General features: G+C 51.6%; 3 protein-coding genes across 11 annotated transcripts in view; 2 read left to right on the plus strand and 1 right to left on the minus strand.

Moving 5' to 3' along the window:
- The window catches only part of LOC105418562 (WW domain-binding protein 11-like), a 1,118,483-nt gene that overhangs the window by 162,945 nt on the left and 927,862 nt on the right, over positions 1-27,676 (plus strand). The gene's annotated exons all lie outside the window — the stretch shown is intronic.
- Positions 368-15,253, minus strand: LOC115246876 (interleukin-17 receptor D-like). 2 transcript variants are annotated; one of them, XM_029826770.1, is made up of 16 exons: positions 15,084-15,252; positions 10,828-10,882; positions 8,404-8,526; positions 6,689-6,807; positions 6,422-6,542; positions 6,183-6,227; positions 5,584-5,735; positions 4,930-4,995; positions 4,757-4,811; positions 4,526-4,636; positions 4,252-4,436; positions 4,053-4,168; positions 2,835-3,074; positions 2,027-2,698; positions 1,578-1,846; positions 368-1,448 (listed from the first exon to the last, which is right to left on the minus strand). In XM_029826770.1, the coding sequence occupies exons 1-16, from the start codon at positions 15,198-15,200 to the stop codon at positions 1,330-1,332; spliced, it is 2,565 nt and encodes an 854-aa protein (XP_029682630.1). In that variant the 5' UTR covers positions 15,201-15,252; the 3' UTR covers positions 368-1,329. The 2 variants fall into 2 exon arrangements, with proteins under 2 accessions (XP_029682630.1, XP_029682631.1); XM_029826771.1 differs by lacking the exon at positions 8,404-8,526 and having other exon boundaries at positions 15,084-15,253.
- Positions 15,929-26,317, plus strand: LOC101078952 (DCC-interacting protein 13-alpha). Its single transcript, XM_029826781.1, has 22 exons — positions 15,929-16,077; positions 16,856-16,954; positions 17,052-17,111; positions 17,837-17,908; positions 18,032-18,119; positions 18,293-18,334; positions 18,925-18,983; positions 19,265-19,411; positions 19,767-19,849; positions 19,927-20,088; positions 20,200-20,388; positions 20,849-20,891; positions 20,982-21,038; positions 21,238-21,329; positions 23,013-23,192; positions 23,266-23,315; positions 23,433-23,607; positions 23,824-23,860; positions 23,935-24,075; positions 24,184-24,234; positions 24,315-24,404; positions 25,670-26,317. The coding sequence occupies exons 1-22, from the start codon at positions 16,024-16,026 to the stop codon at positions 25,820-25,822; spliced, it is 2,124 nt and encodes a 707-aa protein (XP_029682641.1). The 5' UTR covers positions 15,929-16,023; the 3' UTR covers positions 25,823-26,317.

A 27,676-nucleotide genomic window follows, 5' to 3' on the forward strand; every position in this document is an offset into this window, starting at 1 on the left:
AACAAAAGCAAAGTTTGACAGAGTAGAAGAAGAGCTGCTCTCTGTGCAACCAACAGGTTCTGATCACTGCTGGTACATTAGCCAATGGAGACCAGTCTCCGCTGTTTCAAGCTCACTGGTGACCATTATTGTGGAGAGAAGCTGCCCTGGCTTTGTATGAGCTCTGGAAGCGCGTGTTGTTCTAACCAGAGGAGCTTCACGTCCGCCTGGCTTTACGTCACAGCAGTTTGGGATTTCCTCCGTTTCGCTAAGAAAACCGCCAGTCTGAAACTGCATGACTGGAGCTTTCACGCTGCTTTCCCCGCCCACGCACGCACGCACGCACGCACGCACACACACACCACCGCCTCGCCGTCTGGACACATCAGTCGATTCCAGCAGTCACAGTTTATTCATCATTAGCTGGTTGCTACATTTAGGCAGGTACTATAAAACAGTACATTCCTACAAAAGGTTTCATAGATAGACACCCAAAGGTTCAAACATGTGCTAAAGCAAAAGTTCCCATTCTATTTACAAGTCCAAATCTCCTCCCTTGATATCGGACCCACCGGTGAGTCCAACCCAAGGTCTCCAGCTGCTGAAGCCAAGCATAAATACCTGACAGACAGGTGGGATGAACGCACCCTCGGGGGTGGGAGGCCAGCGCACCTCCAGTTAAAAACCCTTTCAAAAGTGGACTCCTTTTCTAGGCTAATTCTGTTTTCATGCCTTTTAGAGGGTTAGTAGCCGAGGAAAACTTCCTGGTGTAAAGAGACGTATTTCCCTCACATTTGAAGGACATGCAAGTCCACGTGGAACATTTATGCCTGAGGGGAGCGTAAAAAGAAAAGCAACTTAAGGTACAAAGAAGAAACTTCATTGGTCCATAAAATCTAATAAATATTTATATTCTTCTCTGACAGTCTTGGAGAATTTCTCCTCTGTAGGTAAAGAAAAACACAGGTCCTAAAATCACGGGGGTCATCGACTGGGATGTGGACAAGGTTTCGGGTGGTGGAAGCAGCTGGATGTCCCCCCCGACCTCTGGAGCGTCTGGGCCTTCAGGTCCCACCTGCCTCCCTGCTCACCAGTGGCTCCATGGAGGGGATGGACTGGTGGCCTGGTGGACCGGTGGCCTGGTGGACTGGTGGCCTGGTGGACAATCACAAATAGTCCCCTGTCCCGGTGTTGAGGAGGTCCTTGGCCACCAAAAGTCCTGGCTAAAAAAACCCGGGAGTAATGACATCATCGTCTCATCTCATTGTCCTCTTCTGTTGCCACGGCCATTGGACGGTGGTCCTCGACCCCGACGTCTTTATGTCCGTCTGGACCAAGCGGCGGCGTCCTCTACAAGGGCGCAACAGTGGGGCGTCCCTGACCGTGCTCCTGGTGATGGTGGAGTTCAGCTTTACAGACGGTAGCGGCGCCGCAGCCCAGCGCCACGACCGTGGGCGGCTCCTCGTCTCCTGCAACAAAGAGCCATCAGCGGTCTTTAGAGGAAAGGCACGACTTGCTGATCAACAACAACTCCAAAGTCTCCGTCTGTCCATGTCATTAGCGGTGGTGCTATGCTAGCTCTATTTAAAAAAGATTACCAAGGCCTGAGGAGGAGGATTCACTCTCGGCCAGGGAGGAAGTGTCAGCCTGGTCATGTGACAGTCCCTCCATTAGAGGAATAGAAAGCTCAGAGGAGGGAACGGACGAATCGTAGATGCCCGAATCACGAGGAGGGGGGCGCTCTGGGGGGGGGGAATGACCTCCTTCTGTCGGGGCTGCAACAGGACAGACTCCATCGAGGAGGACAGAGGAAGTAGAGGAGGACGAGGGTTCCTCCTGCAACGGTCCGGATGTTCTGGATGTGGACCTGCGGGACAAAAGAGGCCGCAGCTCTCAGACCGTTAAAAACAAAGACTACAATCTTGAGAGGTGTTCTGGTTTAGTTTGAACACAAACCCAGTTAAAACAGCGTTTGTGCCTTTTAATGACATTTTCTTTAAAAACTCAGTTTAAAGTTACACCAGCGACTTGTGTCACATCATTTTACCTTGAAGGGTCTCTCTGGATGGGCAGAGAAGACTGAAGCGGGACAGGACTGGGACAGAGAGCAGGACTGGGACAGAGAGCGGGACTGGGACAGAGAGCGGGACTGGGACAGAGACCGGGACTGGGACAGAGACCAGGACAGGGAGCGGGACTGGGACAGAGGCCAGGACTGGGACAGAGAGCGGGACTGGGACAGAGACCGGGACTGGGACAGAGACCAGGACAGGGAGCGGGACTGGGGCCTAGTTCCAGGCTGTGGCTGGAGCTTGGAGGCAGCAGAAGCAGGTTCTTCCTGGGTGCCCCCTTCCTGTCCTCCAGCGGTTGCGTCCTCACCCTCACCTCATTGAGCATCAACCCAGATTCGAGCCTTTGCTGAGGCTGACAGGACCCTGAGGAGCAACGAGGCTCCAAAGCCTCGCCGGAGGACACTGGGGGGGATTTCACAGAGGCTGAGGAGCTTCCTGAAGGAGCCAGCTGTTTCTCAAACCAGTCGGGGTTCTGGCTGATGTACTGATGCATGTTGCAGATGGAAACATAGAGCGAGCGTCCAGATTTGCTTTTGAAGTAGTTCCTCCTGGAGACATTGACAGGAAGTGATTCGGGTTCGGCCAAACTGGACTGACTGGAGTGGAGGCGGCTGAAGATCTGAGGCAGCTGCTCCATTAACTTGAACCTAGGAACAGACCTGGTTAGGCTGCTGCCAAACACACGCCGTGAGCTAGGGTTAGCTAACGACGGCGCCGTGAGCTAGGGTTAGCTAACGACGGCGCCGTGAGCTAGGGTTAGCTAACTATTTCAGGACTGTTTACCTGGGAGCCAACGTCAGCATGGTGGGGATGTCATTTTCTGAGGAATAGTCAAAGTAAACGCTCATGTAGCGACTCAGCTCCGGGGCTCCGGAGCCTTGGCTCTGCTTCGCCAGGCGCAGCTTCTCGGCGATCATGGACACGCTCACGATGAAGAGGTCGCCCGTGGACGCCGCAGGCACAGGGCCGCTGCTCTGACGGCCCACTGGCGTCTTCCCTTTGCGGCTCTTCTCAACATGGTAGCTGCAGGAAGGGAAAGGATGGGGGGGTGAGCTCTGGCAGGAAGTGAGTGTTTTATCAAGAGCCGGTTGGCGGGCCGGTAGGGTTAGGGTTAGGGAGGTAGGGTCAGGGTCAGGGTCAGGGTTGGGGTTAGGGAGGTTAGGGTTAGGGTTAGGGTCAGGGTCAGGGTCAGGGTTAGGGTTAGGGAGGTAGGGAGGCGCCGTTACCATAGGGTTAGGGTTAGGGTTAGGGTTAGGGTTAGGGTTAGGGTTGGGGTTGGGGTTGGGGTGGCGCCGTTACCGTAGGGTTAGGGTTAGGGTTAGTGTTAGGGTTAGGGTCGGGGTCAGGGTCAGGGTTGGGGTTAGGGAGGTTAGGGTCAGGGTCAGGGTCAGGGAGGTAGGGAGGCACCGTTACCATAGGGTTAGGGTTGGGGTTGGGGTTGGGGTTAGGGAGGCGCCGTTACCGTAGGGTTGGGGTTGGGGTTGGGGTTGGGGTTGGGGTTAGGGAGGCGCCGTTACCGTAGGGTTAGGGTTAGGGTTAGTGTTAGGGTTAGGGTTGGGGTTAGGGTCGGGGTCAGGGTCAGGGTTGGGGTTAGGGAGGTTAGGGTTAGGGTCAGGGTCAGGGTCAGGGTCAGGGAGGTAGGGAGGCACCGTTACCATAGGGTTGGGGTTGGGGTTGGGGTTGGGGTTAGGGAGGCGCCGTTACCGTAGGGTTGGGGTTGGGGTTAGGGAGGTGCCGTTACCGCAGGGTTGGGGTTGGGGTTGGGGTTAGGGAGGTAGGGAGGTGCCGTTACCGCAGGGTTAGGGTTGGGGTTGGGGTTGGGGTTGGGGTTGGGGTTAGGGAGGTAGGGAGGTGCCGTTACCGCAGGGTTAGGGTTGGGGTTGGGGTTGGGGTTGGGGTTGGGGTTGGGGTTGGGGTTAGGGAGGTGCCGTTACCGCAGGGTTGGGGTTGGGGTTGGGGTTAGGGTTAGGGTTGGGGTTGGGGTTAGGGAGGCGCCGTTACCGTAGGCCCCTGGAGCAGACGGTGATGATGAAGTCAGCCTCATCCAGCTGTCTGCTGAGCCACGACATCTGGCCCTCCCTGCAGATCTCCAGGTGCTCCCACAGGTCCAGCACAACCTGCACCGGAGCGCACAAAGGAAGCAATGAAGGCACCAAGCACGTGCACTCAGTGGCGGAGCGTGCCGCTCCCAGCGCTTCACCTCACAGCAGCAGAAGTCTTGCAGGAAGTAGGCGAAGCTCTGGATGACGCTGCTGTGTTTGGGACAGTCTCTGTTGGAGTAACAGAGGAAGACTTTGGGGCGGGGCCAGGGCCGCTCGGGGCTCAAGGCTGCGCTCTGATTGGACGACTCGCTGCTTTCTTCATCCAGCTGGCTGTAGATGTTCTCTGCTCAACGAGAGGGTTCATCACATGCCACGGAGGCGACAGAACACGTGCACAGCCAGACAGAGATGCTTCGGAATCAGCGCCTTCACCTTGCTGCTTCTTGCGACACATGACGGTGAAGAGGGTGGCGAAGGCCGATATAATGACCAGAGGGACGGTAATGGCCATGGCGCGGATAGGCCCCGCCCACGGGGAGTGAACTGGAACAAAGACAGCAGATCAGTCAACAGGACTCTACCTGGTTTGTGGTCCACATCATATATATATATATATATATGGCAACCTTCTACACAATATTTCAGCTCGGTTGCTTGTCTCACCCTGGCTAACGTGGTACTGCGTCTGCCTCCGGGTCACGTTAGCATCATCCTTCAGCTGACAGTGAAAGAAAGACACCTCAGTTGTGGGAGTCAGACAGGCAAACTGTGGCTGACAGCTCCGATCCAGCCAATATTCCAGAAGAAAGAAGAAGCCCGCTAAAGCTGGTGTTTACCTCAATGGTGTAGATGCCTGGAGTGATGTCCTGCAGGGTGCAGGTGGTTCTGATCTGGTTCACGTCCTGCAACAAGTAGAAAAACCTTTGAGTGTTCTCCAAAGCACCAGGCCAGCACCAGGCCAGCCCTAACCCTAACCCTAACCCTAACCCTAACCCCAGGCCAGCACCAGGCCAGCCCTAACCCTAAACCCTAACCCTAACCCCAGGCCAGCACCAGGCCAGCCCTAACCCTAACCCCAGGCCAGCACCAGGCCAGCCCTAACCCTAACCCTAACCCAGGCCAGCACCAGGCCAGCCCTAACCCTAACCCTAAACCTAACCCTAACCCAGGCCAGCCCTAACCCTAACCCCAGGCCAGCACCAGGCCAGCCCTAACCCTGACCCTAACCCTAACCCTAACCCCAGGCCAGCACTAGGCCAGCCCTAACCCTAACCCTAACCCAGGCCAGCACCAGGCCAGCCCTAACCCTAACCCTAACATCAGGCCGATCACCATCTACTCACAAGCTTAACCCTTCACTTCAGAACCTTCATGAACAAGTCTCCCTCTGCACTTGTTTCAGGAAGACACTGAACCCCAGACAACAGTCCCGCCCACACTGGGACGCTGTGCTCCCCCCCCCCGCCTGCAGGTGGCGTCGCAGCACTCACTGGTTTGCAGCGCTGCAGCCTGAAGGGCCCGTCCTGCCGCAGCTTGTAGTAAAGATAGTAGAGGGTGAATCCGAAGGAGGGCGGCGCCTGCTCGAACGCCACGTGCAGGTTTGACCCCAGCTGGGACACGTTCAGGCTTTTTGGCTTCCAGACTGCACATGAAACATAAGGTGCACCTTACAGACACGTTCAGTCAACATTCCCCGTCCTGCCATCCAAGCAGAGGCCGAAATAACGTTCTGCCACCAGCAGCTGTGTGTGGTTGAAGGTTAGCGCCCGCGTCCCACTGAAAAGGCTTCGCATGCCTGTCAGCACCTCATGTAGCATATGTAGCATATGTAGCATATGCAGCATATGTAGCATATGCAGCATATGCAGCATATGTAGCATATGCAGCATATGCAGCATATGTAGCATATGTAGCATATGCAGCATATGTAGCATATGCAGCATATGCAGCATATGTAGCATATGTAGCATATGCAGCATATGCAGCATATGTAGCATATGTAGCATATGTAGCATATGCAGCATATGCAGCATATGTAGCATATGTAGCATATGCAGCGCTATGGCGAGCACGCAGCGGCAGAACTTACATGGTTTGCAGACAAGGTTGTCTGATCCCAGGAGGACTTCACAGGCTGGAGAATGAGCACAAACATTATTACTTTTATTCCTGCTTCACATATCTAAGCAGGGTTCCAGGGCTCCAACTGTAGTAGAAATGTATCAGCAAGGGTCCGGGAGAAGAGGGATCTCTGGCAGAACCGGGCTGGACCCGGCCTTCTGGGACCAGCATTAAAGACATGAACATCAATGTGACTGCTGGACTCACAGTTGGTTCTGAGGAAAGACGGAGGGAAGAAGCTTTCGTTCATCAAACTCGGGAAGGGAACAACGCGGACCATGTAGTCGGTGTCAAAGGTCAAGCCGCTGAACGGTTGGCTGCTCAGCTTCTGTGGGAGAAGAACAGAAGAAGAATCCTGACATTCAAAGGTGGAGAAGGCAACGGATGGCACGGGGGCAGGAATAATGGAAGAACGGCATCTTTAAGACCAACAACTTAAGCTAAGCAAAAGCACGAAGCTGTTGTCTGCCTTACCGTGTTTTTGTGGGAAAAGTTGAGCTGTCGGGGGTCTTTGAGGATGAGATGTTGGCACTGTTTCCCCTCTGGGTTCTTGTCTTCCAGATAAACTCGGAATCCTTTGATATGTTCGATCCCTGCGGAGACACGGCCACAGTTTCAGGATGCTCCCTCTCAGCTGGATTCTTGATCGAAGCGCTTCAACACGCTCTTAGCTTCCCTACGCCGGGTGGCCTTTGACCTCCTCGTCCCTTTCACAATCATTTAGCTGCTTCCTCTTCAGTTCTCCTCCCCTCCAGCCTTTTTCTGTCCCCAACACCAGCATTGCTCCGGGTTTTCTTGTAAGGTTCCATCTCTCACTAGCTTCCTGTTTCCTTCATGACCAAATTGTGGCATTTCTCCCCCCCCCCTCCCACCTCCGTGTTGTTCCTCCTCCTCCTCCGCGCTCTTTGAAAACACGTCTTGTAATTACACCTTTATGTACCCCGGCCATGTTGTTCCCATTAGCTCTGCAGGGAGTGCAGCGCCAGGATCCTGGAGGGAGCGTAGGAGGCCAAAACATCCTGGTTCCTCTTTACACTGCAGCAGAGTTCTGCCTGGAGACACAAGAACCTGTTCTACAGGCAGATTCCTAAACACTTACCAGCCTCTGCAGGCTGGAGGGGGCAGAGAAAAGGAGAGACGGGAATGTTTTTGGACTGGAAAACCCGTCCAGGACGGGACGGACGGATGAATCTGATGTTTTGGTTTACAGGCACTTTGAAAGGTGCCAGAAAAGGGATGTTAAATAAATGAGTTCTGCTATTTTGGGACTAAACAGACCTTTGTGCTGATGAACTCCACCATTTAGGCAGAGCAGCGGGCACCAGCCGGGAACCCCAACTCAGCAGATCCAGATGTTCCCCAGCTGTGCTTTCTGCTGGAAACATGTTTAATGGCTCCACCATGATGCAGCCTGAGGTGCAACACAATTTCAGCTCACTTTGATGTGCACTATCAGAGGTCTTTTAACCATGGGTTTTATTGGGAAAGAGGAGAAAAGCGTTAAAAATGTAGCGGGAAGGTTTGTGCTACAGGTGCAACACAATAGCCGAGGGGCAACTAGATGATAAAGGGGGGCACACACTGATCTACCCCCTCTAGTTCTATCCCTTCACATCAAAGGTTAACAAAGGAAACCATGAAACACCTGAAGCTCTATTGTCACGTCTGGCGTCACTCTTCTATTTCAGGTGTTTTAGGATCAGTTTACGTGTGTTTTCCTACGAGACCGTTTCTTATCGAGACTGGTCCAGCACTTGTGCATCAGCTGATGGAGCACCGGGATCTCCCGCTCCTCCTTCAACCTTCTGCACAACTAATGCAGCCAGGTAATCAGACGCCGCTCCTGTGACGCCAGAGGGTCCCTGAGAAACAACCGGCTGCATTGTGACGCGGAGGGGTTCAGGTTACGCCCGGTGTGTGCACGCACACACACGCACGCACACGCACGCACACACACACACGCACGCACGCACTCACACACACACACACATTCCTTCTCGGTCAGATCGCGGTATTGTTAGTAGGAGATGTGATCCTCTCCTCTCCGTTATTCTCTGGCCCTGATCAAAGGGCTGAGGACACACACACACACGGACACACACACGGACACACACACCTACTAGGACTTCCTGCACTGGTATATTATTGTGGTTTTTGCTACATGATATCAGAGAGGTGAGCAGAGGTACCTAAAGGACTGGGAGACCAGCGGACGACCACGGCGGCCTGCTCCTCGCAGGCTAAATGGCTGAAGGAGACGTTGGTGACCTCGTGGATCACGTGCTTCCCCAGCGGGTAGTTGAGCGAGCAGTCTGCAGGGAGACACAAGACAAGTGTTTCAGACACCATCGACAGGTCTTGGTGCCATGAAAAGGTCACCTGCCAGTTTCACTCATTCCAAACGCAGCTTTAAAATACACGTGTTTGAAGAGAGGGACGTCGCTGTGGCGGGAGGTCGTGAATGAGAGCCAACAGCACCGATTCCTCGGTGGAATGCTAAAGTAAGGGTGGAGGCAGAGGAGCGGCCAGCCGTGAGAGGAAATCTGGACTTGGGAGGGAGAAAAGAAAGAGGGCGTGAGCGCAGACACGAGTGACTGCTCTTCTTCCTCCTGATACTGGCCACTGATTGACAGAGAGGACGGAGCTGAGGAGGAAAAGCAGGAAAAGAGAGGACGGAGCTGAGGAAGGAGGGGACGGGATCTGACACGAGTCACTGCTCCCTTTTCTCTGGACTGAAAGGTGGAGTCATGGTCAGTGCGGAGCAGAAGGTCACGGCTGCTTGCTCCTCTTCCTCCTCGCTAGCCTTCCCTGTGTGAGGCGGAGGCCGAGCTCTCCTCCTCTTCACTCATTGTCCTCGAGCTCTCTTTCTGAAGCAAATGAGGAAAGAGCTGCAGAGGTAAACCAGTCTCTCCTAATTCCTCCTCCTCTCCTGTCCGCACCCCCTGGACTTAATCATCACATTTGTGATCTGAGCCTGAAGAAAGATGGAATAATGGTTTCTGTGCTTCTAATAAAGCAAGACTGTCGGAAATGCTGCTGATCCCTTTGCTCCAATGATTCAACTTCTTCTGACCTCACCGTTACTTTAGCTAAGACACACTCCTACAAGGTTACACACACACACACACACACACACACACACACACACACACACACACACTCAGCTGAAAGTGGTTGTCGCTCATGGTCACGGACAAAAGCAGGAGGCAGGGATCCGCTACGGCTCAGGAACTTGACTTTTACAGAAAAAAGAACAAAAGCCACAGTGGGGGCTGGGGGGCGGAGGTGGAGATGCGGGGGTGAGAGGACTTTAGAGTCCAACGCTGGGTGAATGACAGGGAAAGAAATAATCCTTTTAGGCCGTGATTAAAACACAGGAGCGAGCAGAAAGACGCCACACCAAATATCCTTCAACAGGGTCAAGATTTGGACGGTGGGGTTAGCATGAAACTAGCCCACACGTTGGGGTTAGGGTTAGCATGAAACTAGCCCACACGTTAGGGTTAGGGTTAGCATGAAACTAGCCCACACGTTGGGGTTAGGGTTAGCATGAAACTAGCCCACACGTTGGGGTTAGGGTTAGCATGAAACTAGCCCACACGTTAGGGTTAGGGTTAGCATAAAACTAGCCCACACGTTAGGGTTAGCATGAAACTAGCCCACACGTTAGGGTTAGCATGAAACTAGCCCACACGTTGGGGTTAGGGTTAGCATGAAACTAGCCCACACGTTAGGGTTAGCATGAAACTAGCCCACACGTTGGGGTTAGCATGAAACTAGCCCACACGTTGGGGTTAGGGTTAGCATGAAACTAGCCCACACGTTAGGGTTAGGGTTAGCATGAAACTAGCCCACACGTTGGGGTTAGGGTTAGCATGAAACTAGCCCACACGTTGGGGTTAGGGTTAGCATGAAACTAGCCCACACGTTAGGGTTAGGGTTAGCATAAAACTAGCCCACACGTTAGGGTTAGCATGAAACTAGCCCACACGTTAGGGTTAGCATGAAACTAGCCCACACGTTGGGGTTAGGGTTAGCATGAAACTAGCCCACACGTTAGGGTTAGCATGAAACTAGCCCACACGTTGGGGTTAGCATGAAACTAGCCCACACGTTGGGGTTAGGGTTAGCATGAAACTAGCCCACACGTTGGGGTTAGGGTTAGCATGAAACTAGCCCACACGTTAGGGTTAGGGTTAGCATGAAACTAGCCCACACGTTGGGGTTAGGGTTAGCATGAAACTAGCCCACACGTTGGGGTTAGGGTTAGCATAAAACTAGCCCACACGTTAGGGTTAGCATGAAACTAGCCCACACGTTAGGGTTAGGGTTAGCATAAAACTAGCCCACACGTTAGGGTTAGCATGAAACTAGCCCACACGTTAGGGTTAGGGTTAGCATAAAACTAGCCCACACGTTAGGGTTAGCATGAAACTAGCCCACACATGGGTTAGGGTTAGCATGAAACTAGCCCACACGTTAGGGTTAGGGTTAGCATGAAACTAGCCCACACGTTGGGGTTAGGGTTAGCATGAAACTAGCCCACACGTTGGGGTTAGGGTTAGCATGAAACTAGCCCACACATGGGGTCACGTGACTACCAAGGAACTTACTTTCGGTTCTGAAGGTGATGGACAACCTGCGGCTCCCCTCGGGCCCAGACGGCACCTGCAAAAGAGGCAAACTGTCACCCACAGAGGTAAAACTCAGCGTGCTTCTGCCCCCCAGCCTGCTGCCCCCCCCTGTAGCAACAACATCAGGACCCTCTTCACAAGAGTCTGACGGCAAGAGTTGACTCCAAATGTGGGTCTAATGCTACGAATGTTGTTTAAACCATGCTGAAAAGCAGAGTTTTTAGAATTTGACAGACTAAAACTGGTCGCTTCACTCAGAAAATGAGCAGCTGCTTGGAGTTAAAGTCCATCCCCCAGATTCCTCTAGGATGGACTAGGAGCCTCCAGCCAACGACTGCTTAAGGTCCTACACCTGAACAAAGCCTAACCTAGACCTGAAGGAGGCCCCCCGAGTCTCTGCTGAGGCTTCCTGGGGCTGGTGAAAATGGTAAAAATCTGCCGTCGACCATCAAAACGAATGAACCCTAAGATCCAAACGATAAGACAGTGAAATAAATGTTCCGGAAGGATCAAAACGCTGTCAGATTCAGAAAGTTTTTGTTTTTAAAAGGACAAAAAAGCTGAAGATTCCACTGGGAATACCCCCCCCCCCCCCCAACCAGACCCAATCAGTTCCTCTGGTAATCAGAGCTAATTGCTACGCTGTTAGCTGAACATCAGGAGCAATTATCCACAGTGGAGGGAAGAAATGGAAGGATTAAAAGGGGAAGGCGGGAAAACTAGTGGATGAGGAATGGATCCAGAGGCAGAATGAAGAGCGGAGGGTGATGGGAAGTAATCAGCCACCCAGCAGAAGGGGAAGGAAGTGAGGAAAAAGAGAGGGAGGAATCTGATTAAACAGGAACTTCCTCAATTACAGCCTTCATGGTTCACATAGCAACTTCTCCACCTCCTTCAAGTTGTTTAGTCCAAGCAGAGCAGTTCCAGATGTGGGACACGCCGGACAAAGCCTAAGCTCACCGCACCAGCTCGGACACGGTCAACCGTTGCTCCCCGTTGGTTGGAACAAGTCCTTTAACTCGAATTAACTCAAAAGGCACAAGTGGCGCAGCTCAGGCGCCAACGTGGTCGCTCTCGTCAGTCCGGGTTGACCTGGGAGACTTCTGTTGAAGACCGACTCTTCAAAGAGGGGAAACATCTAAAGCCGTTCCGAGAACCTTTGTCTGGAATGTCACTTTGGTGGTGAACAAAGGTGCAGCCACTGACCCCTGGGAACACACTGGAAGTGTGTTGCTTTTCATGTCCCACTGAGACACACACAAACACGCAGTGAGGAACATAATATGGTGCTGCTGCGCTAACACAAAAAACAAGTGAGGGGAGAAGCTGCCGGGACAATGGGGGATTTTCAGGGTCCGGGCATTCAAACGCCTGAAAACACACACACACACACACACACACACAGAGACACACACACACACAGAGACACACACACAGAGACACACACACACACACACACACACACACACACACACACGGAGACACACACACACAGAGACACCCTTTACTTGATGCATTCTGTCCACATACACATGATGATACTTGATAACGTGCAGCCTGGGCAGAATGAGCAGAAGCCTCAGATTATCTGCTCCTTTACAGAACAGAAATTAAATCAGATCTGAGCTCCTTAACTCCACAGGAGAACATGTGAGGAAAGCTGGAAACAAAGGTGAGGAACAACAATTCAACGCTGTCCCCGTCTGTGTGTGTGTGTGTGTGTGTGTGTGTGTGTGTGTGTGTGTTAAGGAGCAGCCAACCAGAGTTTTTCCCACCGCACGAACAAAACCTGCAGCTTCCTTCTCCTGCATGACTGCTCCACAATGACTCCCCACCTCTCCTCCATCCCACCCCCACCTCTCTCCTCCATCCCACCCCCACCTCTCTCCTCCATCCCACCCCCACCTCCTCCTGCTTTACGCCTCTCCTGCTGGGCCAGTCTATAGGTCCGGGCTTTAAAACACTTCCTTTCTGCAGAAGCAGTCCTGGTCAGCGCCAGCATGGACCTGAGACCTTCTGGACGTGTGGCCAGCCGGGCGCTGCCAGGAAGCTCAGGGAGCAGACGTTGCCATGGAGTTGCCAGAGCCGGGCAACAACCCAGTGCACTGGCTCGGGCTAGGTTTCCCTCCTCGAGATTGGCCCAGAACGAGCGCGTTGACTCTTCAGTGTGAGCCATTTGGCTTTATTGCCCAGTGAAGGCCCAGCAGCACTCTGCCACCTAATGACTTCTTCAGACGCCATGAAGTGGGCTGAAGGCACGTCCAGATGTGTTGCCGCGAGCCTCAGTGGGCGGGTGGGAGACAGCGGAGATGAGGAGGCTGGTGCAGAGAAGGCAAGAGCCTGATTTATTCCCCGAGTTCCTGGTGGAACGGAGGCGGCTGATGGTTTTTGCAGATGCACTTCAGAGTTCAGGAGGAACTGAAACGTTTTGATGGTTAAAACATGCAGTAAAAGACAAGGACTGCTTCCATTTGACTTCTGAGTCCAACAACGGTCGACCAAACTCTGGAAAAGGCCCCAGACCTGCTCCACCGTCTCAAAGCAGAGTAACAAGATGTGAGGAGATCCGGAGAGCGTCTCCTGGCGTTCGTGCTTCAACAGAAAACCTGGAAACCTGGGATACCAAATTTTGCCCTAAATGTGTAGAAGGTTGTCAGACTCCCCGATGTAAAAAAGAAAGAAAGAAAAGCTTTTTCAACTGTGGGGTCTTTTTAAACGACAAGAGCTTTTACAGGGTACACACACACACACACACACACACACAGCTCTAATAACCTCACACCTGTAGAATAGCAGGTCCTAACACCCCCATCCAGCTGCCTTTGATGTGTGCGCTCTGGAAAAAAAAGAGGAAGCAGGAGAGGGGGTCGGGTGTGTGTGTGTGTGTGTGTGTGTGTGTGTGTGTTGGGGGGGGGGGTTGGGGGATGCAGGAAGGAATGTTTTAACAGAGTAAACAGTGTAAAGCTTCCTGTAGAAAACACTTGAAAGCCCAAGAGAGGAAAATCACACACACACGCACACACACACACACACACACACACACACACACACACACACACACTAAAGCCAGGTAGGTGTCAACACAAGGGCCATTTTTCTTTCCCCTAAACAAGCACAAATGGACTTCATCTTAAACTTTCGGGCAGGTGTGAAAAGCCTCTGTGTTGCTGAGCTGTTAAACAATCTCAAAAGGGTTCTGGTCATTTTATTTATCATTTCAAGTGAGGATCTGTTTTTGTAACCACTCCAACAAGATCTTTTGGTTAAAAAAGTCTGGACAGCAAACTTGTCATGGTTCTGTTTCAATAATAACAATGGAATTGGGAAAAGGCCAATAATTCCTGCAGGAGCAGCTCATGAAAGAACTTGCAGCTCCACGTTTAGCGGCAGAAGGTGGACACTGATGAAACGCTGCAGTTGCACAGCAACAGTATCACATTTCTGGATACTGTAGATCTGTGGCGGGCGGCCTGTGTCCGACGGGACTCAGGTGGAGCTCAAATGACTGTGAATAGTGTAACTTTTATTCATGGACGGGAACAAAGCTGTTGTGGAGAGTGAACGCAGCGCTGTGAGAGAAACACTAGAGTTTCCCTCTTTTCCATATCAAATGTTTTCACACGACACACAAAAGGCAGGAAACCAGCTTTACTACCTGCGAATCCCGACGGAACTTAAACGCAGCACCGCTCTTTCAGCTTTTCTAAAACAAAAAACTTAAAGCCTGGAAAAATGAATAATCTAAAGTAGACATGAAAGCCAAGAATACAAGAAAAAGTTTGTTTTTAAAAATAAATAGAGCCAAACGTCCGGACAGCACAAACGTTCATCTCTGAGAGGAGGTGAACACCTTGATGCCCCCGCACGGGATCATACAGTAGATCACGCAACTAAACGCATCCTCCAGCTGGAGAACAGCACTAATGGGAGATTCTGCATTCTGACACATTCATGGTTTGACTGAACGAACCAACAAGTCTTTCAAAAGGCTCCGGCCACAGGTGAGAAAGGTGAGTTCACTGGAAAATGCAACAGAAGCGTGGAATTGTTGGAACAAAGTGGCATAAATGTGACTTTATAACGCCTGACCTTTAACAAAAAGGTCAAACGGGACCATGGCTTAAAGCCCATTAAAGATAAACACACGTAAGGAGAGCGGAGCCGACACAGAAGCAGTTTCAATTAAATGTTGCCGACACAAAACGAGTTTCAAAAGGGGTAGAATGCTGTTTCACCTTGAACGCGCATCGCTCCTGGTTGGCTCTTTTATTGCCCGAGGTCGTAGCTCCACAACAGGTAAACAGCAGACATACAGCGGAGAGAGAGATGAAGAAACTCCGAGAGGACGCCATTCCTCCCTCAAGTCTGCACAACTCTGAGCCACGGAGGCGTGCTGACGACCTGAAGCGTGTGGGGGCGCGCGCGCGTGCATGCGTGTGCGGGAGCGAGAGAAGTAAAACACCTACATGGGGCTGACCAATGGTAATGAAGGCTGTGGTGTTCGTGACCATTTCATCATTGCCTTATACATAAATAATATTTGCCCTGTACACCCCAGAATAAAGACTATTTACACCATCGTACTGAAATATAAACTGTAAACACAAAATAATCCAGAGTCTGCATTATCGTCAGTTCTGCCACAGGAACAGGACATACAGAGAAATAAAACCGCCTAACCCTAACCCCTGGTACGAATAATATAGATTATGTCTAATTTCGAACAATAATCCTATTTCTCCATCTATTTCTGCCTTATTTAAATAAGGAGTGACGGGCCATGGTGTGCCATTGTTAATATATATATATATATGTGTGTGTGTGTGTGTGTGTGTGTGTATGGTATGATTTTATGATTTTACGCAAAGACCAATTGTTAATGAATTCTGACTCATTGTGACGACTGTGGAGCGGACATTATGGCTCGAAATTGCAGAAAAATGTCTCTAATGAATGGAATTGTGAGCCAAAATGGCGGCCTTGGTTCTTTTACTAAAAAAAACAGCAATCACGTGATCAGACTGGTGTCTAGCCAATGACTGACAACCTAAGGGGCTGGACCAGAGCAGGTGGGCGGAGCCGAGTCAGGGTTTTGGGAATTTGACTTGTCGGACTGGTTTTGTTGTATGTTCTGGCTGTAGTTTGGCATCAATTAACAAATAACCACCCAGAACCATGCCCGGAATAGAGAAGCTGCCAATAGAGGAGACGCTGGAGGACAGTCCGCAGGTAACTACCTTCTTTCTCGGGGCTTTCAGCAGCCATGCTAATGTTAGCCAGCGCTCCAGCTAGGCTAACCATCTTTGTTAGACCTGTTTGCCAACGTTTTAAAATGGATGAGATGACAAGTTACAAATGCCGAGACAGCCTGGTAACGATAAACTGGGAAATGGAACATTGTAAAATCGTATGCTAGTTGTCCATCAACATGAAAACACTGACTACACTGATCTTTGGTGGGAGTTTCCGCCTCTCAGGGGTGGAAACGTCAGTCCTTTACCAAAGACCCTCCTATTAAAAATCTGGTTAGCTGGGCTCTTTCTTAGCCAGTTGGATTATTACCCCTCTTACTAGTTTAAAACGTTTATTTGCTAGCAGTATTCTCCTACTGTCATTTTCAGCGTAGAGATGCGTTTTGCACTAATAAAGAAGCCTAAAACAACCTTCCAGCGGCGGTGACGTCATGACTGGGGTGCAGCCAGTGGATTTGTGGTTCAGGCTGTTTCAAAGTGGCCGGAATGATTCCAGTCATCTTGATTGAGCTCTCTTAATGCTCTACTGTTGCTGGTGCTTGATCCGTGTCACTGTCGACAATGTTGTCAGCAGGATTCAAGGGATCTGCTTGTCATGCCAGCACATCTTTATGCACGAGATGGTATGGAGATGGCTGGAGGGCAATTCTAAATAAAAAAGTCAAAGAAAATGAGTTTGCATTGTTGGGCAGTGGAGCCTATTGTGCCATCAAAGTCTTTTGGATGAACTTCAATGTCGACTGTTTTGTAATTAGACTCGTTCTCTGCTGAGAGTGTTTGAGGAGGACACCGCCGCCGTCTCCAGCTACTGCACGCAGCTGTATCAAGCCATGCAGAGGATTTACGATGCACAGGTAGAACCACCTCCACAGGCGCAGCGGGGCGAGAGAAGCTCACAGCTAATGTGCCTTCATAGTCTTTCTCATTGGAGTTTCCTCTTTCCTCTTCAAGAACGAACTGAGCGCTGCAACACACCTGACATCAAGACTGCTGAAGGAGTATGACAAGCAGGTAGGTCTTGTGACCACGACCTTGGCGTATTCAAGCCCTCAACACCAGCAATTGAGTTTCTTCCACCGTGTCTGTGCAGAGTTTCACAAGGAAAGGTCCCACAGGGTCAAACGTTCGATCAGATTTAAATGCTTGTGAGAACACTTTTAAGACAGGAAGTACGCCCTAGTGATGTCAGTTCTGTTCCGAGAAGATGCTCCTCACATAAGGCAAGTATCCACTGTGGGAACTGGTCCTTTTACAGTGTCTTTGGTGCGTGGCTTCATTGCAGGAACCTCCCCCCCCCCAAACGGCCAATTGCAGGAAACTTTACGGGGTGTAACTCCTCGGCCTAAAATTGGTGAGCGCCCTGATGTGTGAACAGACTTAGTTTAGAGCGATAGAGTGGACCTAAAAACAAACCTCTCTAAGTTCCCCCTGCACAGAGCTGCTGGTGGTCACAGTCCCTTAGAACATTCCACCTCAGCTTTTTTCATGTTTACCTGCTTTTGTTGTTACTGATTTTGGCCTCGGCGGCTCGCTCGGGTGACCTCACAGTCGAAACTGTCGCCCAGCGTTTGCGATCAGAACTCACTGGCGAGGGGTCCGACCCCTCGGTACAGACGCGACCATGGGAGAGGAACAGTTCCTGTCCAGCTCCTGCCCCCAGGGCTTCCCAGGAACTCCGAAGCGGCTGTATTCCTGGGGCGATAAATGAACTCTTCCCTTTGTTCTTGTCGTTGCAGCGTTTCCCTTTGGGGGGTGATGATGAGGTGATGAGCTCTACCCTTCAGCAGTTTGCAAAAGTCATTGATGAGGTGAGACATCCCACCCAAGCAGAGCTTGACTATCCCTTAAAGCTCTTTGCTCCTAGTTTTTAATACTTTGTTGAATCCTAAAGCAGTTTTTGACTCTCCCCCCCCACACACACACTTCTCTAGCTGAGTTCTTGTCACGCCGTCCTTTCCACCCAGCTCGCTGATGCTATGATGTTTCCTATTACTCAGTTTAAAGAAAGAGATCTGAAAGGTAACACACACACACACACCCAGACTCACACACGTGTCCAATAGCTGAAACTAAAAGTTCTCATGTCTGATAATGCTGCACGAGTTCACTCGGTGTTCCAGAGGCTGAATTTAGGGCTCTGTCATTCTCGGGCTGCTGTCAGCCTCACTTTACACCTTCTTGTCTTCCTGCAGAGATCCTCACTCTCAAAGAAGTCTTCCAAATATCCAGCCATGGTGAGTTATGGTAGCACCCAGAGGCTCACTCGGGTCCTCCCCCTCCATCCAGCCCGCACTCCCATCTGCTCGTCTGTCCCCCCCGTCCCCCCCCGGGGGTCGAGAGCCTCCAGTCGTGGCCCCTCCGACCTCTGAAACTCTCTTCCACAGGATAGTCACCACTGATTCTGTCACCAGTGATTCTGTCACCACTGATTCTGTCACCAGTGATTCTGTCACCAGTGATTCTGTCACCACTGATTCTGTCACCAGTGATTCTGTCACCTCTGATTCTGTCCCCACTGATTCTGTCACCAGTGATTCTGTCACCTCTGATTCTGTCACCACTGATTCTGTCACCTCTGATTCTGTCACCACTGATTCTCTCACCACTGATTCTGTCACCACTTCAGAACACACCTTTTCAGACTGGTGTTCTTGGTTTAATCTGTTTTCATCTTGTCACCTCATGCTTTATTGTAGTTGGACCTATTTTACTTAATTATCATCTGCTTGCGACGCTGTCCTCTGTTACCCTGCATAAGGTCCACTTGAGTCTCCTGAAGTTCCTTTTTTCCGCTCGGTTGTAAAGCCGCCTGTTGTTTTCCCAGATCATGACGTGGCCATTAACAGATACAGTCGGCTGTCCAAGAAGAGAGACAACGACAAGGTATAAACGCTCCCCTCATAAATGTGTATTAGCAAGGTTGTCAGGAGAATCGAACAGTCAGGAAGAGATGAGATCAAGTGTGTTGTGTGACTTTTGCTCTGATTCAGTTGCATCATCAGAGAACAACGTGACTCTGTGGTTTGTGCGGATCCACAGAACCAAGAGGAACGTGGTTTAAAATAGGTTCTACTGTTGTGTCACTCAAAAAGCCTCCAAGCTGGTAGGCTAAACTGAAACGTCAAGGCGGGCTCTGAGCGCAGGACGTGGTGTGTGTTCCTCAGGTACGAGCTGAGGCTGTTGAGGATGTTTACACCTCCCGCAAGAAACAGCATCAGACCATGATGCATTATTTCTGCTCGCTCAACACCCTGCAATACAAGAAGAAAATGGCTCTGCTGGAGCCCCTGCTGGGATACATGCAGGCCCAGGTACACACACACGCACACGCACACACACACACACACCATCCCCAGAAATGGCAGATAAGTCTGCAGTTTCTGGCAACCAGTCTAAACTCAATAAAGAAGAGCGTTTCTTCTTTTTGAGGCCGGTATTCCCCTGAAGTCGTCCCAACTGTGACACATATCCACCAACAGACAGGATTTTCAATGCCATAGTGCTCAAAATGCGTGGACCCACATGCAGAACACGCAGACGTTCTGGATCTTACGTGCACCTATAGATGCCTAGAATGATTTGGATCATTGGTGCCTGTTTATACGCCCGACTAAATGGTTGTTGAGTTGAAAACCACCTCCAGACGTGTGTGCTTTGTCTTTGCAGATAAGTTTCTTTAAACTCGGTTCAGAAAATCTCACTCAGCAGTGGGAAGACTTCCTGGCAACCATAGGAACAAGTTTCCAGAAGTAAGAATGAATCTTTCTTTTACCTGTTTCCCATCGTTTTTAGAACTATGGGAGCAATATGGAGTGTGTGTGTGTAGTGTGCGTCAGGAGATGGAGGAGGAGGTCAGACAGATGCAGGAGACCATCCAGGACATGGAGAGATCATGTGACCTGCTTTACGCCCCCTACGAGCCTGATCCCAACCACTCACCTGTCTGTCGGAACCTGACCCAGAAGCAGGGCTACCTGTACATCCGAAAGTATGGCATCCTTTATTTGATGTGCCTGTTGTTTTTAACGTTTGCTCCTCTGTTCCTTTGAGCTGATGTCCTCACATAGCAAGCGTGTCGCCTTCTGTCTCTATCTTCCAGTAAGACGGGGTTGGTGTCGTCCACCTGGGAGCGCCAGTATTTCTTCACACAGGGGGGTAACCTGATGCAGCAGGGCCGTGGCGAGGTGGCGGGGAGCCTGGTCACGGACCTGGACAACTCTTCTGTCATGGCTGTCGACTGTGATGACCGACGCTTTTGCTTCCAGGTCACATCCTTTGATGGCAAGAAGTGAGTTTTTGTTGGCTTTTTCTCCCTTTCATTCAAGTTTTCTTGCACAAGCTCCTCAGCAAAGTCTCCATTATTCATATTTGTAATATAATTAAATAATCAAGCTCCTCAGCAAAGTCTCCATTATTCATATTTGTAATATAATTAAATAATCAGGCTCCTCAGCAAAGTCTCCATTATTCATATTTGTAATATAATTAAATAATCAAGCTCCTCAGCAAAGTCTCCATTATTCATATTTGTAATATAATTAAATAATCAGGCTCCTCAGCAAAGTCTCCATTATTCCTATTTGTAATATAATTAAATAATGTGTGTAACTGCCATAAGGTTAACAGCAAACACTTGCTAGATTTGACTATTACAATAGCTCAGCAATAAAACAGCGGGGTTTGACTTTGAAAGTTGAGTTGAATAAACAGTTGAATTGAATAAAGCTTTAGCTCTGCTCCTCTGTCAGGATGGTGACGCTGCAGTCGGAGAGCAGGAAGGACTGTGAGGAGGTAAAAGGGACTGAAGCCGCGTCAGCGTCTCTTTATTGGTAGCTGCTGTGCTGCTCCGGCCATTCACCTCTCTGCTGATTCCTCCCCCAGTGGATCGCCACCATCAACAACATCTCCAGAAGGATCTACCTGAGTGAGAACGCAGAGGTGTGTGTGACCGAGTCACTATCCAGTGACGAACAGAAGAATAGGAAAAGAAATGCTAATAATGTTAAAGGAAAAAACGGCGTAAACTTTAGGACCTGAGACCCAAACCAGTCTGAGGACTTCAGACCCAGATATTCCAATAAGGATGAGAACCGGTTGCCTGAGTCTCAGCTGTGGCTTCTGTCATTTGTGCTGGCAGGAGCTGGCAGCAAGAGTCAACCAATCGGCTCTAGAGGCCGTGACGCCGTCGCCATCCTTCCAGCAGAGACACGAGAGCCTGAGGCCGGGCAGGTAGGGGACCTCCTAACCCTGACCCTATTCCTAACCCTAACCCTCTAACCCTAGACCCTATGCCTAACCCTAACCCTAACCCTAAGGCTGGGCAGGTAGGGGACCTGCTAACCCTGACCCTATCCCTAACCCTCTAACCCTAGACCCTATCCCTAACCCTAACCCTAACCCTAAGGCCGGGCAGGTAGGGGACCTCCTAACCCTCTAACCCTAACCCTAACCCTCTAACCCTGAGGCTGGGCAGGTAGGGGACCTCCTAACCCTGACCCTATCCCTAACCCTCTAACCCTAGACCCTATCCCTAACCCTAACCCTAACCCTAAGGCCGGGCAGGTAGGGGACCTCCTAACCCTCTAACCCTAACCCTAACCCTCTAACCCTGAGGCTGGGCAGGTAGGGGACCTCCTAACCCTGACCCTATCCCTAACCCTCTAACCCTAGACCCTATCCCTAACCCTAACCCTAACCCTAAGGCCGGGCAGGTAGGGGACCTGCTAACCCTAACCCTAACCCTCTAACCCTGAGGTCGGGCAGGTAGGGGACCTCCTAACTCTAACCCTAACCCTAACCCTAACCCTGAGGTCGGGCAGGTAGGGGACCTCCTAACCCGGACCCTGACCCTATCCCTAACCCTAACCCTCTAACCCTAACCGTAACCCTGAGGCCGGGCAGGTAGGGGACCTCCTAACCCTAACCCTCTAACCCTAACCCTAACCCTTAACCCTCTAACCCTGAGGCCGGGCAGGTAGGGGACCTCCTAACCCTAACCCTAACCCTCTAACCCTGAGGCCGGGCAGGTAGGGGACCTCCTAACCCTAACCCTCTAACCCTGAGGCCGGGCAGGTAGGGGACCTCCTAACCCTAACCCTAACCCTAACCCTGAGGCCGGGCAGGTAGGGGACCTGCTAACCTTAACCCTAACCCTCTAACCCTGAGGCCGGGCAGGTAGGGGACCCCCTAACCCTAACCCTCTAACCCTGAGGCCGGGCAGGTAGGGGACCTCCTAACCCTAACCCTAACCCTCTAACCCTAACCCTGACCCTAACCCTAACCCTAACCCTCTAACCCTAAGGCCGGGCAGGTAGGGGACCTGCTAACCCTAACCCTAACCCTCTAAAACCTAACCCTGACCCTAACCCTAACCCTAACCCTAACCCTAACCCTAACCCTGAGGCCGGGCAGGTAGGGGACCTGCTAACCCTAACCCTAACCCTCTAACCCTAACCCTGACCCTAACCCTAACCCTAACCCTAACCCTAACCCTAACCCTCTAACCCTGAGGCCGGGCAGGTAGGGGACCTGCTAACCCTAACCCTAACCCTCTAACCCTAACCCTGACCCTAACCCTAACCCTAACCCTAACCCTCTAACCCTAAGGCCGGGCAGGTAGGGGACCTGCTAACCCTAACCCTAACCCTCTAAAACCTAACCCTGACCCTAACCCTAACCCTAACCCTAACCCTAACCCTGAGGCCGGGCAGGTAGGGGACCTGCTAACCCTAACCCTAACCCTCTAACCCTAACCCTGACCCTAACCCTAACCCTAACCCTCTAACCCTGAGGCCGGGCAGGTAGGGGACCTGCACTGTTCCCAAACGGAGCATCTGCCAGCACATTTAAGATGATTCCAGCCCCGCCATCATCCTCACCCTTCACCCATCACCAGTTCTCCTCCTTTTCCAGCAAAGGCCGTGTGGCCCGAGCGGGCAGCATCAGCTCGGTGGGCTCAGAGCCGTCGCCCGCGCTCTCTGTGCTCTCGCTGGATGCTCTGGTTGCACCTGGCACGCCCATCCAGTTTGACATCATCTCCCCAGTCAGCGAGGAAAACTCAGGACAGAACAAGACGATAGCGCCCTCTGGAAGGTGTGTGTGTGTGTGTGTGTGTACGCTGATCTGTACTGTAGTAGATGATAGTGTCTCATGTCTGTGTCCACAGACGGAGCAATCCCTTTGGAGAGTCCAGAGACGACGCAGAAGACAATGAAGGTACCATCGCTTTCTTTACTTCACCACTGAATCAGAAGGAAACTTGTCTGTGTGTGCACAGACACACACCGTCTGAGGCTCTTGAATATGCAGAGATATTATTTGTTCAATGCCCAGACTCCATCCTCCACCAGCTCTTTATCGTTCGCTTCCTGGGATGTATGGAAGTGAAGACGATTGAGTCAGCAGATGTCATATCTGAGACCATGAGGCAGATCCTTGCAGCCAGGGCCATCCACAACATCTTCAGGATGACCGAATCACACCTGCTGGTCACGTGTGATTGCCTCAAGTATGAACTCTGTGTGTGTGTGTGTGTGTGGAGAGCATTCTAGCTGAAAGTCCTCTCAAAGACAGTAAAAGGACATGTGTGTTTAGTACCTGGAGATCTGTCGATCCCCACAAAGGGGCTACCGTCCCCAGAAAAGACTATTGTATCGTAATATTGGTGTGTGAATCTTTCTGTGTGTGTGTGTGTGTGTGTGTGTGTGTGTGTTTACCTTTTCAGGCTGATTGATCCTCAGACTCAAGTCACTCGCCTCAGGGTAAGACGGCCTCTGTTGCTCGGCGACTGTTAGCATGGGAGCTGAGTCTCACCGGTGGTCCTGTCCTGTTGTAGTTCCCTCTGTCCACCGTGCACCAGAGCTCCTCCCACCAGGACAATAAGAGGCTCTTTGGGTTTGTTCTGCAGTCTGGCGCCGCCCAGGGCGACAACCGTGCTGTCTGCTACATCTTTGAGTCCAACAATGAAGGAGAGAAGGTTGTGTGTGTGTGTGACATGTTTAGAACCGGGGGACGTCTGGGACACTGTTTTCAGAGGAACTGAGACCCAGCTAGAGTTTGATGGTTCATGTCTGATGGCTTTCAGATCTGTGACAGCATCGGTCTGGCCAAGCAGATCGCCTTCCACTCCGAGATGGTGAGAGCGCTGGGCCTTCATATCCTGAAGATAAAGGCGCTGCTTCATGATTCGCTCCCCTGGCTGTTTTTGTGCTGCAGGGTCGCCAGGAGGTGGAGAAGAAGAAGGAGCAGGAAAAGGCCAAAGAGAAACAGCAGGAAGAGCTCAGCAAGCAGAGGCAGATAGAGAAGGTCATCCTTTCTTTCATGCTGCTCTTCAATGAGTTTTGTTTAACTTTCTTTAGCCAGGTTAGAGATCTTTAGCCAGGTTAGAGATCTTTAGCCAGGTTAAAGATCTTTAGCCAGGTTAGAGATCTTTAGCCAGGTTAGAGATCTTTAGCCAGGTTAGAGATCTTTAGCCAGGTTAGAGATCTTCAGCCAGGTTAGAGATCTTTAGCCAGGTTAGAGATCTTTAGCCAGGTTAAAGCTTTTTAACCAGGTTAAAGCTTTTTAACCAGGTTAAAGCTCTGACATTAGACTGTTTCAACATATACTTGGGAGGCTCCTGCACGGGCTGTTAGCGCTAGCGCTGGACTCTTCCACATAGAGACCTCCCATGGTGTTACTGGGATCTGCTGGGCACCCATTTCTCTGTCCACCATCATAATGTCCCTCTTGTTGTCCATCACCTGTCTGTCCGGGTCTGGACGTCCTACGGGAACTCAGCATGGTTGAACTTGGGACTGTTCCCTGACCCTGTTTCAGCCTCAGGGGCTTCGAACGGTCTTGGCCCATCCATTCATTCATCCATCCATGCATTCATTCATCCATTCATCCATCCATCCATCCATCCTTTCATTCATCCATCCACCCACCCACCCATTCATCCATCCATCCATGCATTCATTTATCTATGCATTCATCCATCCATTCATTCATTCATCCATCCATGCATTCATTCATCCATCCATTCATCCATCCACCCACCCACCCATCCATTCATCCATCCATCCATTCTTTCATCCATCCATCCATCCATCCATGCATTCATCCACCCATCCATCCATCCATCCATGCATCCATTTATACAGATACACACAGGATTTGTACTGTATGTTGTTTGTTTGTTTGCTTGCTTGTTTGTTTGTTTGCTTGCTTGTTTGCTTGTTTCCCCCCTCTCTGCTCCTGTCTAGATGGGTCTGATGAACCATCCTGTTCCTTGTTGAATATTAGGAACTGATTTTAGAAGGGAACCCCTGAACTGATGGACAGTTCCAACAAATAAGTAGCAGACAAACAACAGAAAGAAGAGAACAAACAAGACAACAGATGACTTTGGTTCTGGTTCAGAAAAGTCCTGCAGAGAATGGGGCCAGAAAGGAAATGTTCTATAAATATGGCAGGATTGAAAAAGATCAGAGCCCGTTCTTGTTCAGGAAACCTTGATCCCAGCAGAAGGTAACGTTGAGGTCTGAGGCCAGGCCCCTGATCGGAAGGGTTTTTGGTTCTGCTTTCAGGATCTGGAGGAGCAGAGCCGCCTGATCGCTGCGTCAAGCCGCTCCTCGAACCAGCCTGGTCCCGATGGTCAGTTCTTGGTGCTGAGCAGCAGCCAATCAGAGGACAGCGACACTGGCGAGGAGGGGAAGAAGAAGGGCGAGTCTGAGGCCTGAGGAGGCACGGAGGAGCATTCAGCCCCCAGGGTGGTTCCTGCTCCTACTGCGGCAGCAGCAGATGGAGGAAGCAGCCTTCGCTCACCACCTGGGGCGGGAAGTGTTGCTCCAGACTCTGAAGTGTTCCGGGGAGGAGAAAATGGAAACAACCTCGTTATCCCAGAGGCTGACGGGTGTCAGCACGGAAGTGTCTTATCCTACATTTAAGCTTTTATTCCTTGTACAAAGGTTAACAAAGTGCTGCTTTTTATACCACTTGAGCAAATGTAGATTAACCTGTACATTTTGTTTTAAAAATTGGTTAAATAACAGAAGTCAGATATTACGGCTCCTAGTGAGAGAGACACCAGGAGGGTGGTTGGATCTGGAGGAGATTCAGGTGGCCACAGAGGCTCCTCGGGCCAATTCCAGATGGAAATACTGGCCAAGAAAGCAGGACTGTCACAGACGCTGTCACAGACGCTGTGACGGACGCTGTCACAGACGCTGTCATGGCTGCCCTGTCACAGACGCTGTCACAGACGCTGTCATGGCTGCCCTGTCACAGACGCTGTCACGGACGCTGTCACGGACGCTGTCACGGCTGCCCTGTCACAGACGCTGTCACAGACGCTGTCATGGCTGCCCTGTCACAGACGCTGTCACAGACGCTGTCACGGCTGCCGTGTCACAGACGCTGTCACAGACGCTGTCATGGCTGCCGTGTCACAGACGCTGTCACGGCTGCCGTGTCACAGACGCTGTCACAGACGCTGTCATGGCTGCCGTGTCACAGACGCTGTCACAGACGCTGTCACAGACGCTGTCACGGCTGCCGTGTCACAGACGCTGTCACAGACGCTGTCACAGACGCTGTCATGGCTGCCCTGTCACAGACGCTGTCATGGCTGCCCTGTCACAGACGCTGTCACAGACGCTGTCACGGCTGCCCTGTCACAGACGCTGTCATGGCTGCCCTGTCACAGACGCTGTCACAGACGCTGTCATGGCTGCCCTGTCACAGACGCTGTCACAGACGCTGTCATGGCTGCCCTGTCACAGACGTTGTCATGGCTGCCCTGTCACGGACGCTGTCACAGACGCTGTCACAGACGCTGTCATGGCTGCCGTGTCACAGACGCTGTCACAGACGCTGTCATGGCTGCCCTGTCACAGACGCTGTCACGGCTGCCCTGTCACAGACGCTGTCACGGCTGCCCTGTCACAGACGCTGTCACAGACGCTGTCACGGCTGCCCTGTCACAGACGCTGTCACGGCTGCCCTGTCACAGACGCTGTCATGGCTGCCCTGTCACAGACGCTGTCATGGCTGCCCTGTCACAGACGCTGTCACAGACGCTGTCATGGCTGCCCTGTCACAGACGCTGTCACAGACGCTGTCATGGCTGCCCTGTCACAGACGCTGTCACAGACGCTGTCATGGCTGCCCTGTCACAGACGCTGTCATGGCTGCCCTGTCACAGACGCTGTCATGGCTACGCTGTCACAGACGCTGTCACAGACGCTGTCACGGCTGCCCTGTCACAGACGCTGTCACAGACGCTGTCACGGCTGCCCTGTCACAGACGCTGTCACAGACGCTGTCACGGCTGCCCTGTCACAGACGCTGTCATGGCTGCCCTGTCACAGACGCTGTCATGGCTGCCCTGTCACGGACGCTGTCACAGACGCTGTCACGGCTGCCGTGTCACAGACGCTGTCACAGACGCTGTCACAGACGCTGTCATGGCTGCCCTGTCATGGCTGCTCTGTCATGGCTGCCCTGTCACAGACGCTGTCATGGCTGCCCTGTCATGGCTGCTCTGTCATGGCTGCCCTGTCACAGACGCTGTCACAGACGCTGTCATGGCTGCC

This window comes from Takifugu rubripes, chromosome 19, assembly GCF_901000725.2.
Source record: "Takifugu rubripes chromosome 19, fTakRub1.2, whole genome shotgun sequence".
NCBI lineage: Eukaryota > Metazoa > Chordata > Actinopteri > Tetraodontiformes > Tetraodontidae > Takifugu > Takifugu rubripes.

Coding starts and splice junctions, on each gene's coding strand:
- LOC115246876 (XM_029826770.1), bottom strand. CDS start 15,200: ATGGCGTCCTCTCGGAGTTTCTTCATCTCTCTCTCCGCTGTATGTCTG. Junction 10,883..15,083: donor AGGAGCGATGCGCGTTCAAG/GTGAAACAGCAT, acceptor CCTCTTTTGCAG/GTGCCGTCTGGGCCCGAGGG. Junction 6,543..6,688: donor ACTTTTCCCACAAAAACACG/GTAAGGCAGACA, acceptor CTTCTCCCACAG/AAGCTGAGCAGCCAACCGTT.
- LOC101078952 (XM_029826781.1), top strand. CDS start 16,024: ATGCCCGGAATAGAGAAGCTGCCAATAGAGGAGACGCTGGAGGACAGT. Junction 16,078..16,855: donor CGCTGGAGGACAGTCCGCAG/GTAACTACCTTC, acceptor TTTTGTAATTAG/ACTCGTTCTCTGCTGAGAGT. Junction 20,892..20,981: donor GCAGGAAGGACTGTGAGGAG/GTAAAAGGGACT, acceptor TTCCTCCCCCAG/TGGATCGCCACCATCAACAA.